This window comes from Neofelis nebulosa, chromosome 8 (genome assembly GCF_028018385.1).
Source record: "Neofelis nebulosa isolate mNeoNeb1 chromosome 8, mNeoNeb1.pri, whole genome shotgun sequence".
Taxonomy (NCBI): domain Eukaryota; kingdom Metazoa; phylum Chordata; class Mammalia; order Carnivora; family Felidae; genus Neofelis; species Neofelis nebulosa.
In genome coordinates, this window is record NC_080789.1 from 58,271,753 (window position 1) to 58,288,160 (window position 16,408).

Consider the following 16,408-nt stretch of genomic DNA (forward strand, 5'->3'; position numbering starts at 1 on the left):
GGCAAAACAGAATCTTCCTGAGGAAAGGACCAATAATAGGAAAGGCGTCTGGATCTGACTTAACAATGTATGAAGTAATTATTTTAATTGCTGATGAATAGTTCACTTAAAAGACACCATCATTCATATAATACACAGCCCCAAGGCCTCAGGAGAAAGGGAGGAGGCCTCAGGCTGACCCACATTTTAACCAGTCCTTCCCAAACCTTTTCTCCACAAACAACAGCTCTCTATGCTGCTGCCTCCAAGCGCAATACCTTCCAGTTAATACCACTAGCTGGGGCACGGGATCAGACCTGTGACCCTGAACTTCCATAGGAATAGCTTAAGCTGGGGTTGGAGATTCATAACATTGGGACATTCTGTCTGTCTCACTCCAAATGAGTCCAAATTCATTTCACGCCACTTCTCTGGGTGAGCACATTACCTGGGAAGGACCAATAGAACCCACAAGATCCCCAGAAGAAGAAGGACAGCTCCATCCTTCCCCAGTCCCCAATGTTTAGGGGGTTGGGGAGCTCTCATTCTTGCAAATAACCACCATCCTTCACACTTGCGTATCTATTTCCCCTCATATTTCCGTATCTATTATGACACTCGACACGTATTTCCAAGGCTCTGTGCAACCCCAGATGAAAAAACACATTTTGGAATTTGTTAACCAGCTACTATTTGAAATAAATGGACCATCAGCTAGTCTAGAAATCTTTTTATGCCATCACTAATTTTCTTTGTGATGGCATTCAACCTGTCCCTCATTTATCCTCATTCCAACCCTATGAGGTAGACAGGAAAACCACGTTGGAGAGATTTTTTTTCTGGATCATACAACTTGCAGGTGGCAGGCCCACCCCTTAGGTCCCTCTGAGCACTGCCACCTAGCAGCCAATGTGAATTATTCACCAACAAGTGGGAGTTACAGCTCCAACTCAGAACCCACTGCTGCACTGGGGATTCACAACCTCTGCAGAGAAACCTCCCCACACCTCCCAACCCTCCAGAAAAGCCCCAGATGAGAAAGGAGTCTCCACGTGCATATAAATGATTCTTTATGCCCTCCCCCCATGCAATGGGGGGTGGAGCAGGGGGAGGTCCCTCCCGCCCTCATGCAGGGAACGGAAGGTCAATGTATACTAGTCTTATTGCCAGCTGCCCTGTGGCCATGGGGTGGGGAATGGGGCGTCTACAACCCCTTTCTTCTGGCATTGGTCCCCCTTCACCAAGTCACTATGGTGGAGCTGGGGGGGCTGGAGGCCCTAGGAGCTGAGGTAAGGACGGTTCTCTAGGGAAGAAAAGATGCTCTTCCCACCTGCCCACTGGTTGCCCCAGGATAAGCGTGAGGAACTATCAGTGGGGGCTGGAATGTCATCCAGGTGTCTCTACCCAAGGGGCAGTAGAGGCCAGACAATGTCTCCAGCTTGAGGCTGCCCACAGAGATCCTCAGTGGTGGGGGCAGTGCACCCCAAGCACCTTGTCCAGGTGGTACCTCCAGCAGCCATGACAGCTTATCTCTGGCCGATGCACTGATGCAAGATCCCCGCTCCTGGAGTTCAATTTCAGACCGTGGTGACCCTCATGACAACCTCTCGGCCAGAATGGGAACTGGAACGGGCATCTGGCGGCCGCAGCTGTCCAAGGAGGTGCAGGATTGTGTAACCACAGCGCTGAGGCAAGAGCGTCCGCATGCGCTGGGCAGCCGGGGGGCGGCTGGTGGCCCCAGAGGGGGGGCCCGTCCTTGAGGTCCTGGGGCCCGGCTTCCCTGCCGTCCCTCCCCCTGTGTCTCCTCCTATGTCCTTGGTCTTGTCATAATTCAGGACCTTCCACTGCTGGTTCACTGCCTGCCAGCGCTTGAAGATGCGGTAGACAGAGGAGCCTTCGTGCACGATGAGGCCTGAGCGAAAGGGAGAAGAGATCCAGGGTCACCTGCTGCCCAGACCTAGGCCAGGGGTACTTAAGCAAATATAGGCCAGAGTGAGGAGATAGGGTATGCAAAAGACCTGAAGAGGCAGGGAAGGGAGGGGCACCAAGATAGCCCTAAAGGCTCCCAGTGGTAGAAAATTGTGGCTATGGAGCTAAGGGAATGGGCAGGGAAAGTTAAGTCTGTGAGTTGGAGGAAACCACTGAGTAGGTAAGGGGGAGAGGGGTGCCCTCACCTATGCAGACGACATCCATGAAGCCATACATGCCGTAGCAGATCTGAAAGAGCAGATCTTGCCGTTGCCACTTGGCTGAAGGGCTGAGTGAGGACCAGATGAGCCAGGAGATGCTGGCAACGAGGAAGAGAGAGCCCAGAACTATGGCTGCAATCTGGACCTTCTCGATGACCGTCAGGGAGATGGCCTGCCACTGTGTGGGAAAAAGGGCTCCAAAAAGTCACAGAAAGAAAAAGAGGGCCAGGTGGTGAGTGGCCCTGAAGAGGAAGATGCTCCAGAGCCTTCCTGAAACCCTTCAGGCAGGATTAACAATCTGTCTCCTGTGTGTCCTGATCAAACCTCGTATGGGGTACTTTTCACACCGTCTGAGACCACTTGTCTGTCTTATGTTAGAAAGACAGGATCAGGCAAGTGCTCTGAACCCAGACCATTTAGGTTTGAATTCCAAATCCTAACTCCATCACTTACTGGCTGAGTAACTTTGGGCAAGTTTTTAAATATCTCTGTGCATCAGTGTTCTCATCTCTAAAATGGGGAAAGTAAGGGGCGCCTGGGTGGCTCAGTCGGTTAAGCATCCAACTTCAGCTCAGGTCATGATCTCACGGTTGGTGAGTTTGAGCCCCACATCAGCCTCTGTACTGACAGCTCAGAGCCTGGAGCCTGCTTCAGATTCTGTGTCTCCCTCTCTCTCTCTCTCTCTCCCCCTCCCTGCTGGTGCTCTGTCTCTCTTTCTCTCAAAAATGAACAAACGCTAAAACGAACTTTTTTAAATAATAAAAAAATAAAATAAAATGGGGATAATAATGGCAGATAACTAATAGGATTATTATGAAGATTAAATGAGTTGCTACACACCAACAGTGTGACACATAGAACAAACTACACGTCTGCTATCATCATCACCTTCAGCATTATCGTCTTTTGCCTTTTCGTTGTCCCAGTGCCTAGGACAGTACGTGGAATACAGATGGTTCCCAATAAATGTGAATAAATGAAGGAAGGACTTACAGACAGATGGGAGATTATGGTAATGGTGGGTAGGGGTGCTTTGAGGAAAAAGCAAGCGGTTAAAATAGGCTCCCTGGAGAGTCCCTAATTCTGCTGCTGAAAGCCCTTGCCCCCCTCTGGAAGTTCCTTCCTAGCATCTCACCTGCAGTGGGTTCTTGGTGCTGATTGCCAGGACCTGGTACTTGAAGTAGCAGAGCTCACAGCTCCAGGAGCCCCTCTCACTGATCCAGCGAATGAGGCAGGGCTGGTGTGTGCAGCGCACTGAGCCGTCGCAGCGGCAGGGGCTCAGGAGCTCCCCCTGGAGGAAGAGTGAGGAGGGTCCGGTCAGCTGTCTCCAAGACCCCACTCCTCTCCAATCCAAGAGAGGGAAACCTCTCCAGGTCAGTCATTCTCCAACCTTAAAAAAATTCAGGCCTCTCACCCAAAACAGGGCAAGAAGGCTGAGGCCTCCGAAAAAAAAGAAAAAAGTTAGAGCTCAGGGTAAACTTCCCTGACCAAATAGGTGAAGAACGAACCGAAATGGGGCTAGGAGAGGACTGAGTTTTCTCCTTTCCTAAAATTTGGGGAGGGTGCTCTTTATTAAGGCTTCCCAGATGGAAAGCTACCCCTTAGGTTCCAGAGAGGCAGGAGGGTCAGAGCTTCTGATCCATGCTTTCTTCCTCCATCCCATCGCTGTAAAGTGTTTCACAGATGTGGTACAGACTGGGATGGGTTATCGTCTCCAGTTTCCAAGTATCAAAAGGGGGGGGGGGGAGTTCCTGGGAGTGGGAATATGTTCCCCCTTAATCAAGGAATCATTTCTCATAACAAAGGTACACCCCCCCCCCCCCCGCACCATCCCAGGACAACTTTGTCCATAGCATTTGAACAAAGAGTACTCTTTGGAATGAGATGGAAAGTTATGGAATGGGAAGAAGAAAAGTGCCCCACGGAGAGAAATATTGAATGAGGCAAGGGCACCCGGCTGGGCCCCTCCCTTCAAGGGGGGTTATAGAAGTACTCTGCCAACCTCCGAGAATAGGCCCCTCGGCCTACAGAGACCCTGGGGTGAGAGAAGTGGGACAGAAAGGCTGTCCCCGTTAGTGGGTGTGAGGGATTTTGAGCCCTCCCATGAGAAAGCCCCACCCTTTCCCGGGAGCCTCTGACCCCCCTCCACCCCAAACGTGCGCTCGGGGACTCTCCAGTCAGCCCCCCAACCTCACCCAGTACCCACTCTGGGTCCTGGGTCCCGCCCAGCCTCCTCAGGCCCCGCCCCCTGTTCGTGGTCCGCCCGGGCGCCCCAGGTACGCGCCCCCACCCCTCCCGCCCGGCCGGGTGCCCAGGCCTGACCTGCTCCGGGCCCTGGAAGCAGATTCGGCACTGGGGGGTTCGGAGCCCGCTGTCCAGGCTGCTGCTGAGCGACAGGGCGTCCAGCGCGCCCGGGGGCGGCGGCGGCGGCGCGGGCGGCGGCGGGGGTCCGGCCCGCGGCTCCTTGTCGCCGGCCAGGCCCCGGGCCCGCGGCTCCGACCCGTAGTACTCCTCTTCGTCGCCGTCGCCGTCCCGGGTCGAGCAGCCGGCGAAGGGCGCCCAGCCGCAGCCGCCTCCCCCGCCCCCCCGGGGCTGCGGCTCGGCCCGGGGCCGCCCCCCGCCCGTCAGCACCAGCAGCTTCAGCTCGTTCAGGAACATGCGGAGCCGAGACTTGAGCATCGTCCGGGCGCCGGGGGAGGGGGGGGGGGCGGGGCGGGAGGCGGCGTGCAAGGGGGGCTCTCGGGCGGCGGGGGGAAGGGAGAGGACAAGGCCGGGAAGGGGGCGCGCGCAGGAGAGCCGAGCCGGGCCGGGGTCTTCGGGGCCTGAGAGCGCAGTTCACTGCTGCCACAGCCCGGGTTCCGGGGCTTTCGGGGCCGAGAGGGCTGGCGGCCCGGGGGCGGCGGGGCGGGCAGCCATGGCCGGGGCAGGGGGCGGGGAGGGGGGCTCAAGGTGCCGCGCCCCGCGGGTCCGGGTCTGGAGCGGGCCGGGCTCCCGGGGTTACGCGCCCCGGGCCTCCTGCGGCGGGGCCGCCCCCCATCGCCGTCCAGCTGGCTCCAGCCCGGCTCGGGTTCCCGGCTCCGGCTCGGCTCGGCCCGTGCGCTCGGCGGTGGCAAATGGCGGCTCCTTCCGGCGGCGGCGGCGGCGGCGGAGACCCCCCCGGAGCGGCGGGCGGGCGGGGCGGGCGGGGCGGGAGCCGGGGAGCCGGTGAGGGATGGAGGGAGGGGCGGGGCGGGGAGCGGGAGAGAAGTGGCCGCGGCTGCGCATCCCCGCCCTGCCCCGCACGAGCAGGTGTCCCCAGAGGCGGGGGCGAGTGTGCGAGCCCGGGGGAGGGTGGAGGGAGGGGAGTGGCCAAGGAAGGGGAGTGTGCACACGGGTAGGAGAATAGGTGTGTTAATGGGGGTCGGGTGCTGGTGAGCGGGTGAGGAAGCAAGGTGAGTGGTCAAAGACGCAGGTGCACCCGGGAGGGAGAAGCTTGTGCAAGATAGGAGTGTGCAAAGAAAGAGCTATGCAAGGGTCTGAGGTGTGAGGAAGGTGAACAAGAGATGGACTCAAGCAATAAACACTTTTACACAAAAGACGGGAGTGTGCATGGTGTGGGGCAGTGGAAAACATATTAGTAAGAGATGCATTTGGATGGTATGAGAAACAGAAGTGTGTAATTGTAATGTGTGAGGAGGTGAGTGAGGAAGAGAGACAAGAGTACTAAAGGGATTAAAGTGTCTTTCCTGGTACTCTCCTGCCCCACAACACTACACTGAAGTGAATACTACAAGCGCAGGCGCGCGCGCGCGCGCACACACACACACACACACACACACACACACACAGCTCTGCTTTTGCTTTTATGGAGGCCTTGACCCTGAGAACCAGTTCTACCCTCTCATCACATCATTTCTGCTTTACACTTACATCTCCCCTCTCCAACGCTGAGGGAAAAGGGATTCCAGGGGAGCCCATTGGGTCAAACGCACTGGAAAAAAAATTAATTAGCAAAAGAGTAATTAACAGGAGAAGGGAGGGTATGGAACCAGAGACAGACTGCCAAACTAAGTCTCCTCAATAAAAGTGATTAAGGAGAGTAATGCTTTTATGAAGCATTCAAATGCTTTGCATGGATGAATGCATGAATCAGAAAGGGGGCTGGAACCCAAGGCAACATAGAGGATGACTTCTATTCTAAAGACAGTAAGCTGTGGAAGGTGAAGCTGAAGTGGACCCTGCCAGCATAGGAAAGAAATTCGACACACTCAGAGACACTTTGTCTGCCAGAAGGTTTATGAACCAACCAGTCCTGGCAAGGTAGCCAATAAAACATTCCCCTCCGAAGCCCCTTACCCAATTCAGACCTTGAGGACTTTCTTTCCTGTGTCCCAGCTGCCCTTGCCAGCAAGGGCCCAGAGCTACAACTACCAGAATGCAAAGAGGGGGAATCTGTACTGACCTGTATTCCATTTTGCCCCGGAGCATAGTTTATATTCATCTCAAGCCTGAACTCTTACATCCTCTGCAGGATGGTTGAGGAGAATAGAAGTTAAGATGGAAAGAGTGGCAAACAGAGTTATAAAATGGTTTCAGATTTTAGACAATTTCTCACAAATGAGACGCTGATCCTTTCCCTCCTTATTCCCATTCCCCTGAAGGGTTAAGAGATAAATAAGGAAGTTAAAGCCAGTAAGACAAGGAAAGTCAGAGAAACCTGTCTGTTGTCTACCTAGGTGTCTGCGAATAGAGGCCATTTGGAAAAGTCTGTGTTCTGGGTGGGAGCAAGGGCTAAGAAAACTTGCATTGGGGAAAAGAGAGAAGCAGAATGACCCCAAACAAGGAATCACAAGGTTTGTAGACAAGCACAAATCATGTCTAAGGTGGTGGTAGTGGTGACTCCTTCACACGTGCCCACTGCTGTATCTATCTATATAAAATGTATAAAATGTATACATATGTATACACATAAACAAACACATATATATCCTAGCATCTTAGTGCTAGAAAGAACCTTAAAGGTTAAACATTCCTGTCTCTTGCTCATTGATAACTTATCTGCCAGAAAGCACTCCCAATTTTAACACTCCCAAGAAAGGGTAGAAGTTGGGAGGAGAGGAGGGCATTACCTTGCCACTCTTCCTGTTGGCTCACTGCATTAATCTGCCTTCCATCAATTATTTAACACTAGTTTTGCCCTCGGATGGGTATTGTCTACTCTGTTTTATATGACCACACTGTTGGCTACATCTTTACAGACAGCCTCGTCATTACTTTAAAGGGCTAGTGACTGAGACAGCAAAAAACCCACACACAAACAAAAACCCTGAATACACACACAGGAAGCAAGCACTCAGTAAAAATTTGTTGAATGAGTGAATGAATGAAACAAAGCCGCAAATGAGAGTATGTTTTACGTTGGCTTCAAAGCAGAAAGGCGACCGCGCCACGTCTCGCCCCCTCCCCGCCAGACCACCATACAGTGAGATGTGCAGTGAGACTGGAGAAGTGCTCAGGCTCGGCCTGCAGCCCTGAGTTGGGATCTGGGTGGCCCAGGTTGCCATGGCACCGCATTGGACTCCACCCTCTCTTGTCTTCCTCTCACCCTCCCCCCCGCCAGGGTCTGGCAGTCAGTCACGTGCCCTGCCGCGTAACCACACCTCTGCTCCTCAGAGCTAAGTCAAGCGGTCACGTGTGATAGCAACAGATCACGTGGCTGCCATTGCTCCTCCGCCCCTTTCTCCTCCCCGCCCCCTTCCCGGTCAAAGCCTCTCCTGGCTGCTCCTCTGCGCATGAGTGTCTCGTACGTGCCCCGAACGTCCGGCGTTCGCCCCGCCCCTCCAGTTTCCGCGCGCCTCTTTGGCAGCTGGTCACATGGTGAGGGTGGGGGTAAGGGGGCCGCTCTAGCTTGCGGGCTGTGTCTATGGTCGGGCCCGTAGCGTCCAGCTGCACCGGACAGAGCTCGAGTGTATGGCGCCTCAGGATCTGGCTCCGGGGCCCCGATAACGGGCCGCCCCCGCAGCTCCCGGCACGGAGTGAGGTAAGTATAGACCCTTCCCAGGAATGGGGACCATTTTCGTCCTGCACGGCTTCCTACACGAGCAAGTTATGGAAGGATGGCTCGAGGGCGGGAAGTGGGGCAGGGTGTAATTTGTTCCTTTGTGGTCATATAGAGGTGTCATTTTAGGGACTGGATGTCGGATCTTCGACGCAGGGGGTGTGTCGTGTGAGATCAACCTTGTGCGGGGCGCGATGGTCTGTCCCAAAGGAAGAGGAATTTTTTTATTTTAGGGCTTCACGTGGCTGGAGGGGTTGGAGTTAGGGTCATTGTGTTACCTGAGGGGCCAGCCTCGTGGAAGATTGGGGAAGGGACGGGATGCTGATGGTGGTGTCTTTGTAATGTCTTTTGTGGGAGTCACTTTATTGCTGCAGGCTTACACCATCTGAACTTTGGAAGGGATTTTCAGTGGCAGGAGTCTCTGTGATTGTAGGGTCTCCCCTGATCTGAGAATGGCTACTCCTCGATATGAGCCAGTGGCCGAGATTGGTGTTGGTGCTTATGGAACTGTGTACAAGGCCCGTGATCCCCACAGTGGCCACTTTGTGGCCCTCAAGAGTGTGAGAGTCCCTAACGGAGGAGGTGCTAGCGGGGGCCTTCCCATCAGCACAGTTCGTGAGGTGGCCTTACTGAGGCGGCTGGAGGCTTTTGAACATCCCAATGTTGTCCGGTAAGAAGAGGTGGAGGGTTGGGAGTGGGTAGTAAAGGGGAAAAGGTAACCTAAAGGTGGGGAGTGATGGTCAGAAGGGAAGTGGGGACCCTGAGGAAATAGGGGAGGCCATCGGGTACAAAGGGATTGATCAGTGAGTGACCATTTGTTCTGGCCAGGCTGATGGATGTCTGTGCCACTGCCCGAACTGACCGAGAGACCAAAGTGACCCTGGTGTTTGAGCATGTGGACCAAGACCTAAGGACATATCTGGACAAGGCACCCCCACCAGGCTTGCCAGTGGAGACTATCAAGGTGGGTAGGGTGGGTAGACACTGAGAGGTACATCGAGACCTTTGTGGTAGAACCTGTTGTGATTTCAGGTATGGTGTCTAGTTTCCAGTTCCTGTGTGTTTCCCCCTTCCAAACTAGGATCTGATGCGCCAGTTTCTAAGAGGCCTAGATTTCCTCCATGCCAACTGCATTGTTCATCGAGATCTGAAGCCAGAGAACATTCTGGTGACAAGTGGTGGGACAGTCAAGCTGGCTGACTTTGGCCTGGCCAGAATCTACAGCTATCAGATGGCACTTACACCCGTGGTCAGTAGAAAGGTGGGGGTAGGGGAGTGGCTGACCATAGCAATTGAGAAGTCATGTGTTTTGTGACTTTAATTAACCAGTTGTGGTTCATGGTAACCCATACAATCCTCATCCGCTTTTCTTATTCCCATTAGGTTGTTACACTCTGGTACCGTGCTCCGGAAGTTCTTCTGCAGTCTACGTATGCAACACCTGTGGACATGTGGAGCGTTGGCTGTATCTTCGCAGAGATGTTTCGTCGCAAGTATGAGACCCAAGTATCCTGAACTATCTTGAGTTTCCCAAATCTCTTAGTCATAAACCGCATCCACTCCCTGCCCATTGTTTCACTTAAGTACTCTTGACCATTTTGTCCCTAACCAGGAACTCTCAAATGGCCTGGAATTAGGAACTTCATAGCCCCATATTCTCTATACCCTCTGTTTTGAGCCACTAGCAATAATTATTCCACTACCAGATCTTTGAAAATGACTGCTCCCTGTGTCCTTTCTCACCTTAGGCCTCTCTTCTGTGGAAACTCTGAAGCTGACCAGTTAGGCAAAATCTTTGAGTAAGTGACCAGCATGGGGGAAAACAATTTTCCATTTTGAATCTTTCTGCTAAGCCCTGGATGGCAACTGGCTCTGCCCTTGGAAATGGGGGCTGGAGAAGGACCCTCTTGACCAGAGTTCTCCTGCTCCCCATAGCCTGATCGGGCTGCCCCCAGAGGATGACTGGCCCCGAGATGTGTCTCTGCCCCGAGGAGCCTTTTCCCCCAGAGGACCCCGTCCAGTGCAGTCAGTGGTACCTGAGTTGGAGGAGTCTGGAGCACAGCTGTTGCTGGTACTGGGCTTGCGCATGGGCACGGGCACAGGGGAGGTTGGGGAGGAAAACAGAGCAGTATAAAAGGGACTTAAACTGTCATGGCGACTAAGACTTGGTTGGAGGATGGGCTAGTTTTTAATGTTGCCGTGAATAGGCCATCCACAAAGAGGGATGTAGAATATACGCCATCCTAGGTATTATTGGGGGTGAGCAAAAGTCTTTTTGTTTTATTTCATTTTATTTTTTTTTTGTCTTCACGGTCTTTTGATTTTTGCCTCCACTTCTCAGGAGATGCTGACTTTTAACCCACACAAGCGAATCTCTGCCTTCCGAGCCCTGCAGCACTCTTATCTACAAAAGGCAGAAGGTAACCCAGAGTGAGCGGTGGAGTGGCTGCAACAGGACCAAGAGAAGAAAAGCCGTCGTCTCCCTTCCTTTGAACACTTGAGTGGAGAGCCCCCCAACTGAGAAGGCGACCTCAGCTTCATCTCTGAGGCTGTGGAAACTCCTCCCAGCTCTTCAGAGAGTATTTTGCTGCCTTAATGACATTCCCCTCCCATCCCATCCCTCCTTTTGAACCTTATCCTTCCCCTGCCCGCCCCCCCCCCCCGATTTCCATACACCAAGGGGTATCTTCCTTGTTCTCCCCCTTCCTATCTTGATATTGGGATCTTTTTTTATACAGGAAAAACAAAACAAAACAAAGAAATACGGTCTTTTTTTTTTTTTTTTAAATATTTCATCTTCTGAGGGGCTTTGCCATTTGGGGATTTGGAAAAACCATTTGGAAGATGGAACTTCACTATAGAATCTTGAAAGATTCTCCCCAGGTCAGTCACAGAGCCTATGTAGGCAGTGGAGCCCAACCGGCAAGAGAGAAAAAAAGGCACTTAAGTTCCTTCTTTGAATGTGGAGTTTAAATGGCTTTTATTCTTATATTCACTGAATTCCCCACACTGGGTCCTACTTATTGTAAGAAAGAATTCTTGATGGTTTTTCCTGGCTGTCCCTGATTTACCCTTGGAGCCAGCCATGCCAAGATGTGTTGAGGTGGTCCAGCATGTGGAAGGGAAAAGAGGGGAAGTAGAGCCAGGAAGGACTCCAATCCCCATCCCATTTCATGCACTCCTAGGAGCTTCCCATATCCACTTAGAGAGAGAGGAAGTTGCTCTTTATTCCTTATAATCTTGCTCCCCCTAAACATGTCAAGGCACACAGCCTGGCTGTTCAGTCATCTTTGGGGGATGTGACAAAGGGCCTTTCCTTTTTCTCAAAAAGGGCTATAGGCCCTAGGTTTTCCCTAAGGGCGGAAAAGCTTAGGGAGAACAGAGAGCAGGAGAGAAGTCAGAAGGATCCAGAGTCTCATAGAAAGGCACTGGGGTTAGCTCGAGGATCCTTCTGATTCCGAAATCGCATTGCTAGCCAAACACCAAGGATCTGTAAAAAGCAAAGGGAAAGAAATTATCACCAATTTTGAATCTCTGGAGCTAAGACCTACAGGTATAGAGAAAGACTTACAGACACATAAGAGAGAAGTGGAGAATGTTACCTCTGTAAAGCTAAAGAAGAGTCCAACACCCCCCAGGATTTTCAGGGCTTCGTCTGAATGCTTAAGAAACTTTTCTCCACACATCTGGCACGTGGAGCTCCGGCTCTTGCAGATCTGAGGGTAAAACGTGTGTGTGTGTGTGTGTGTGTGTGTGTGTGTGTGTGTGTGTATAGGACGCACAGTTGCTAGGCTGCCCTATCCCAACACTAATGGTGAAGGGCCCCAGAAATTACTAGTTTCTGATTATTCTCCTACAGCCTGAAATCTCACTTGACTAATTCTCTACCCTTTGTATCCATCCCTTCACCCCCCAGCACACAGCAAAAGAGCTGCTAGAGAGAGACAATCCCATTCAAACTCTTAAATCTGCCAATTTGGGCATTGTCCTTAACCAGCTTTCCTACCAACACCGCCCCTCCCCCCAGCACAACTCACTGCAGTGCAGAAAGCATAGTCCTGTTGATACAGGGTTGTGAGGTTGAACAAGCCACAACAATCAAAACTTCTTTCCAGTTCATCCCGGGTCTTGTTGCTCATGACCCACCAAGACGCATTGATGACATCTGTCTGGAGAATATAGGCAGAGGGAAATTATTGGATGCTCCTAACCTGAAGGATCCTCCTACATCCTGACCTCAAATACTTCAATTTCCCTATTCCAGCAAAGGGAGTCAACATCCCTCAGAAATAAGGGTTTATTATACAGAAAATGATAAAAATCCACCTCAGGTTTTGGAAAATTAGCCAGATTTCCCAGAGGAAGCAAATGGCTCAAGAGTCTGGAAGTGGGCCTACTAAGAGGTCCAGACTTAGGGGAGGGGAGTAGGGGAGAGGGGGAGAGGAGAGGGAGAGGGTAGAGGGGGGAAGAAAGCAAGTACTTGAAAGGGCATCCACTTACCTGTTTGCTTCGGTTAATAGCAAGACATGAGCAAGAGATCCCAAACTGGAAGATGAAGACCAAACCGAGGATGATCATGTACTGAGAGGAAGAGTTACAGGAAAAAAAAAAAAAAGGCCTAGATTCCTTTATGTTGCACCTACAATAACCATCTGATCTCACCTGTTCGTAGAACTTCTATAACCACGTTAGTTGAAAACAATAAAATCAGCTCTGGTTTCATAAAGTATGGCATAAGGCAGGGCAAGGAGACACGTCCCCAAGATCATTCAAGTCTACCCTTTCCAACATTCCTCCTAGCGGATTCAGCCCTCCCCAAAGCCCGGGTGCTCCCATCACTTAAGGTCAGGATACAAAGAATAGCAGTACTTGGTGGTGGTTGACAGCACCCACCAGTCCAGCCACCGCGATGAGAAGAAGGAAGACTCCCACAGCAATGACTCCTCCGATGATGTGGATGCTGGACACCAGACCCAGGCCCTTACCCCAAGCAGCCACTCCAATGAGCAACAAGCCTACCAGCTACAGGAAACAGAGCACGTTACATCTCAAAAGAATTCTAGCGTGCAGCACAGCCAAAAGCCTTAAAGGGAGTCTTGGACAAAGAAGAACTGGGCTTGCGTGAACGAAGGAGAGGAGGTGTATGCTCCCACTGGAGATCAGAATGACTGGGACAGGGGTGGGGGCAGCAGGCAGAGAGTCTATGCATATAAAAAGGAACCTGTAGTTTCATCCATCACTTCTATTTTGAGAGAAACAAATTCACAGGAAGGAGGGATTGGCCTTTATACCCACAGCCTTCAGTTCATTCCCCCCACCCCCAGACAAACCCTCAGATCACCGGAAGTCTCCCCTCTTCCCACGGAAGTCCCCTGGAATTCCCTCTTCGCCGGAAGTTCCCGGGAATTTTCCCGGAACCCCCAGTACACCCCTCTTCCCACCGGAAGTCCCCTAGAGATTCTTCCCACTCCTCTTTCCGCCCTGAAGCTTCTCCCCCCACCCCCCTCCAAAACCTCACCATGTAGACCACGTTCAGCGCGCACAGCGCATTCTTGGAGCAGGCAAAGCCACCGCAAACCATCTCCCCAGCTTTGGGGACCCAAGTGGTCCCAAGGACTTGGGGAGAGGGTCTTGGGGACCGTCTTCTTGGACCCCGACAGCTTCTGTCTCTTTAAATCGAGTCCAGCCAAACCCAATTCTCTGCGCCTGCACCGTCCCACCCCTGCCTCTGGATTGGAGAAACTCGGGGCTAATCCAGGACGTCGATGGTCTGAATGCCAATCAGTCTGCATTGCGTCACTAATCCGCCTGCCGGCCCCTCCTTTAGGTTCTTTATTGGCTGAAACTTAAAACTGGGGGTAGGGCTTCCATAGATTCTCATAGGGACCCGAGCCTAAACTTCAAAACCCCGGGTTGAAAGCGGAGCTTTCTGTGGCCGCAGCTGGAAGAGGGCTAATGCGTGGAAGGAGGCCCAGGAGAAACCCAGTGGAAGAGCGAGTAGGTGCGGCTTGGAGGGCAGGGCCCAAAGGCTCCTCCCCTCGAGGGAGCGCCCTTCCCCGCCCCTTTCCCCTTGTCCTGCAGTGATCTCATGATGACGACATTGTCGGTTGTTATTGCATCACACTCGAGAACACCCAGAGGAGCAAAACATCGAGCTATTTAGCCCGGCCACAGAAGCCCTGGGTTCGGCACAGCAACATCCAGCAAATCGTCACGCGTTTGCAGGTGTGTCCACTAGTACACATATCCTCTCGTAGCTGGGTGTGAATATGCTATAAATACAGTGTGCAAAACAGCCGCCTCGGGCCAGAACATTTCTGTAGTGATAAAGCCACAAGTGCAGATATGAGTGTACTCGGTGTCGGTGTCTTCAGAACACATGCCTGATCCATGGCTTGCCAAAAAAAAAAAAAAAAAAAAAAAGCCAAAGGGAGGGGTCTGGAATATGAATAAATATGAGAGGAAGGAGGAGTCTCCACATTTTCACTCTGAAGGTGGGCATAGAGGTTGATCAATATGCTTATTACTGAATAAATGCTTTTCACGGAGATGAGAAAAGGCATAATTCTTCTTTTCCAAGAGAAACAGTGGTAATGGGAACACAAACGAAAAACCTCCCTTCAACCCCACGGGATGATTTCAGTTTGTATGTACTTAGATTCTAGGACTGCATGACCAGTAAATCTTAACTGCTACAGTCAGATTGCACGGGTTCCAACTTTGCCACTTACTGGCTGTGTAACCTTTGGCCCATTACTTAAGCTCTCTTTGCACGTTTCCTCATCTGTAAATGGGGATAAATAACAATACACCTGTCTCTTGGGTTGTTAGGAGAATTGAATGAGTTAATATATGCAGAATGCTTATGACATTACCTGGCATATAGTAAGCACTCAATGTTCGCTATTATAATCAGGCTGTTTTATAAGTTCCAGTAGATAAACCCAACTCCGACTCCCTTGTCTTTAACTATACAATAAAGAATCCATAGTTATAATCTGCTATCCTTCACAAATTAATGTCAAGAAGGTATGCAGGCGAAGAGACATTTGGCAGGCCCAGAAAGGTTTGAGTCCTGAAGCAAAGCGATTAGATCACACTAGCCACTGTTTTCTCCCAATATCTCCCCTGTGTCTTCATTCTGTTCTTCAATTCCTCATCCACCCTCTTCTCTTTCAGGTCCTACATCAAGGGCAAGACAGTGGAATTAGGGATAAGGGAAACTGACTGGCAAGCATCTTGGTTGGGGGAGTATAGTGAAAAGAGTATTGGAGTTATAATCAGAAGACCTAGACCCATGGGGCGCCTGGCTGGCTCAGTCAGTGGAACGTGCGGTGCTTGATCTCAGGGCCGTGAGTTCGAGCCCCATGTTGGGTGTAGAGATTACTTAAAAATAAAACCTTGAAAAAAGAAGGAGACCTAGACCCACAGATTTGTTTCACCTCACACTGGCCTCTCAGAGCTTCGATTTCCTTTCCTGCACCCCTGGGGCCTGTCATGAAGACAACATATTTGAAAGTGTGTCGTAAACTATTAAGTGTTATAGATAATTATTATGAAAGTAATTGAGCAGAGAGCCTGGTGGTTTTGTCTGGTTAGAATTACTGTTCTCCTCCATAACCTGTTCTCCCCATAACTACTTGGCCTTTTAAAAGGTGCTTACCGTGGGGTGGCTGACTAAGGAAGGGTTATGGAGCAAACTGTAGGTATGCAAGCTCTTTGGATGTGTGGGGTGGGCGGTGGGTACAATCGTAAGCTGGAATGAAGGGCTGTAAGAGTGAGACCGAGTGTGTACGCGTTCCTGTCAGAGTTTGAGACTGAACACAAATCTGTTGGTCACCAAGAGTTTGGGATTGCACCCAGGGCCTGGCTTGCCACATTCTCCTAGCACCAACACCCATCTTAATTAGCTACCTCCCACAGGAGGCCCTAGGATCCTTGTTAAGGTCTCTCCATCCACCTGGCTGGGGGAATCATAGCAGGGGCTGGCTGGCAAAGTTGATGAGCCAACGCTAGAGGGGGTGGGAGGTGCAGGAGGTAGTGCTGTCCCGGGCTGTGGGTTTGAAACTCACCAGTCAGGAAGTGAGGCCGACAGACGGAAGGGCGGGCAGGAGCGGTGAGCTCTGAGGCACAGCAGAAGGGGCCTTCTGGGGTTTGGGGACTGCAGGGCCATGGGCTTCAGGACCAGAAGTTGCTGTTAGCC

The 16,408-nt window shown here is 51.8% G+C and overlaps 3 protein-coding genes across 6 annotated transcripts; 1 reads left to right on the forward strand and 2 right to left on the reverse strand.

The window, feature by feature from the left end:
* Window positions 1-55: 55 nt before the first annotated feature.
* On the reverse strand, window positions 56-5,908 carry MARCHF9 (membrane associated ring-CH-type finger 9). Its single transcript, XM_058742226.1, has 4 exons — window positions 4,491-5,908; window positions 3,304-3,459; window positions 2,154-2,346; window positions 56-1,891 (listed from the first exon to the last, which is right to left on the reverse strand). The coding sequence occupies exons 1-4, from the start codon at window positions 4,845-4,847 to the stop codon at window positions 1,557-1,559; spliced, it is 1,041 nt and encodes a 346-aa protein (XP_058598209.1). The 5' UTR covers window positions 4,848-5,908; the 3' UTR covers window positions 56-1,556.
* A 2,078-nt stretch (window positions 5,909-7,986) lies between these two features.
* On the forward strand, window positions 7,987-10,967 carry CDK4 (cyclin dependent kinase 4). Of its 2 annotated transcripts, none has more exons than XM_058742227.1 (8): window positions 7,987-8,187; window positions 8,639-8,875; window positions 9,034-9,169; window positions 9,287-9,466; window positions 9,589-9,698; window positions 9,954-10,004; window positions 10,141-10,276; window positions 10,547-10,967. In XM_058742227.1, exons 2-8 carry the CDS (start codon window positions 8,658-8,660, stop codon window positions 10,637-10,639), a joined length of 924 nt encoding a protein of 307 aa, XP_058598210.1. In that variant the 5' UTR covers window positions 7,987-8,187; window positions 8,639-8,657; the 3' UTR covers window positions 10,640-10,967. The 2 variants fall into 2 exon arrangements, with proteins under 2 accessions (XP_058598210.1, XP_058598211.1); XM_058742228.1 differs by having other exon boundaries at window positions 7,990-8,187; window positions 9,287-9,454.
* A 201-nt stretch (window positions 10,968-11,168) lies between these two features.
* On the reverse strand, window positions 11,169-16,408 carry TSPAN31 (tetraspanin 31). 3 transcript variants are annotated; one of them, XM_058742231.1, is made up of 6 exons: window positions 16,278-16,408; window positions 13,060-13,227; window positions 12,706-12,786; window positions 12,243-12,374; window positions 11,808-11,921; window positions 11,169-11,695 (listed from the first exon to the last, which is right to left on the reverse strand). In XM_058742231.1, exons 3-6 carry the CDS (start codon window positions 12,781-12,783, stop codon window positions 11,621-11,623), a joined length of 399 nt encoding a protein of 132 aa, XP_058598214.1. In that variant the 5' UTR covers window positions 12,784-12,786; window positions 13,060-13,227; window positions 16,278-16,408; the 3' UTR covers window positions 11,169-11,620. The 3 variants fall into 3 exon arrangements, with proteins under 3 accessions (XP_058598214.1, XP_058598212.1, XP_058598213.1); XM_058742229.1 differs by lacking the exon at window positions 16,278-16,408 and adding an exon at window positions 13,724-13,921; XM_058742230.1 differs by lacking the exons at window positions 11,808-11,921; window positions 16,278-16,408 and adding an exon at window positions 13,724-13,921.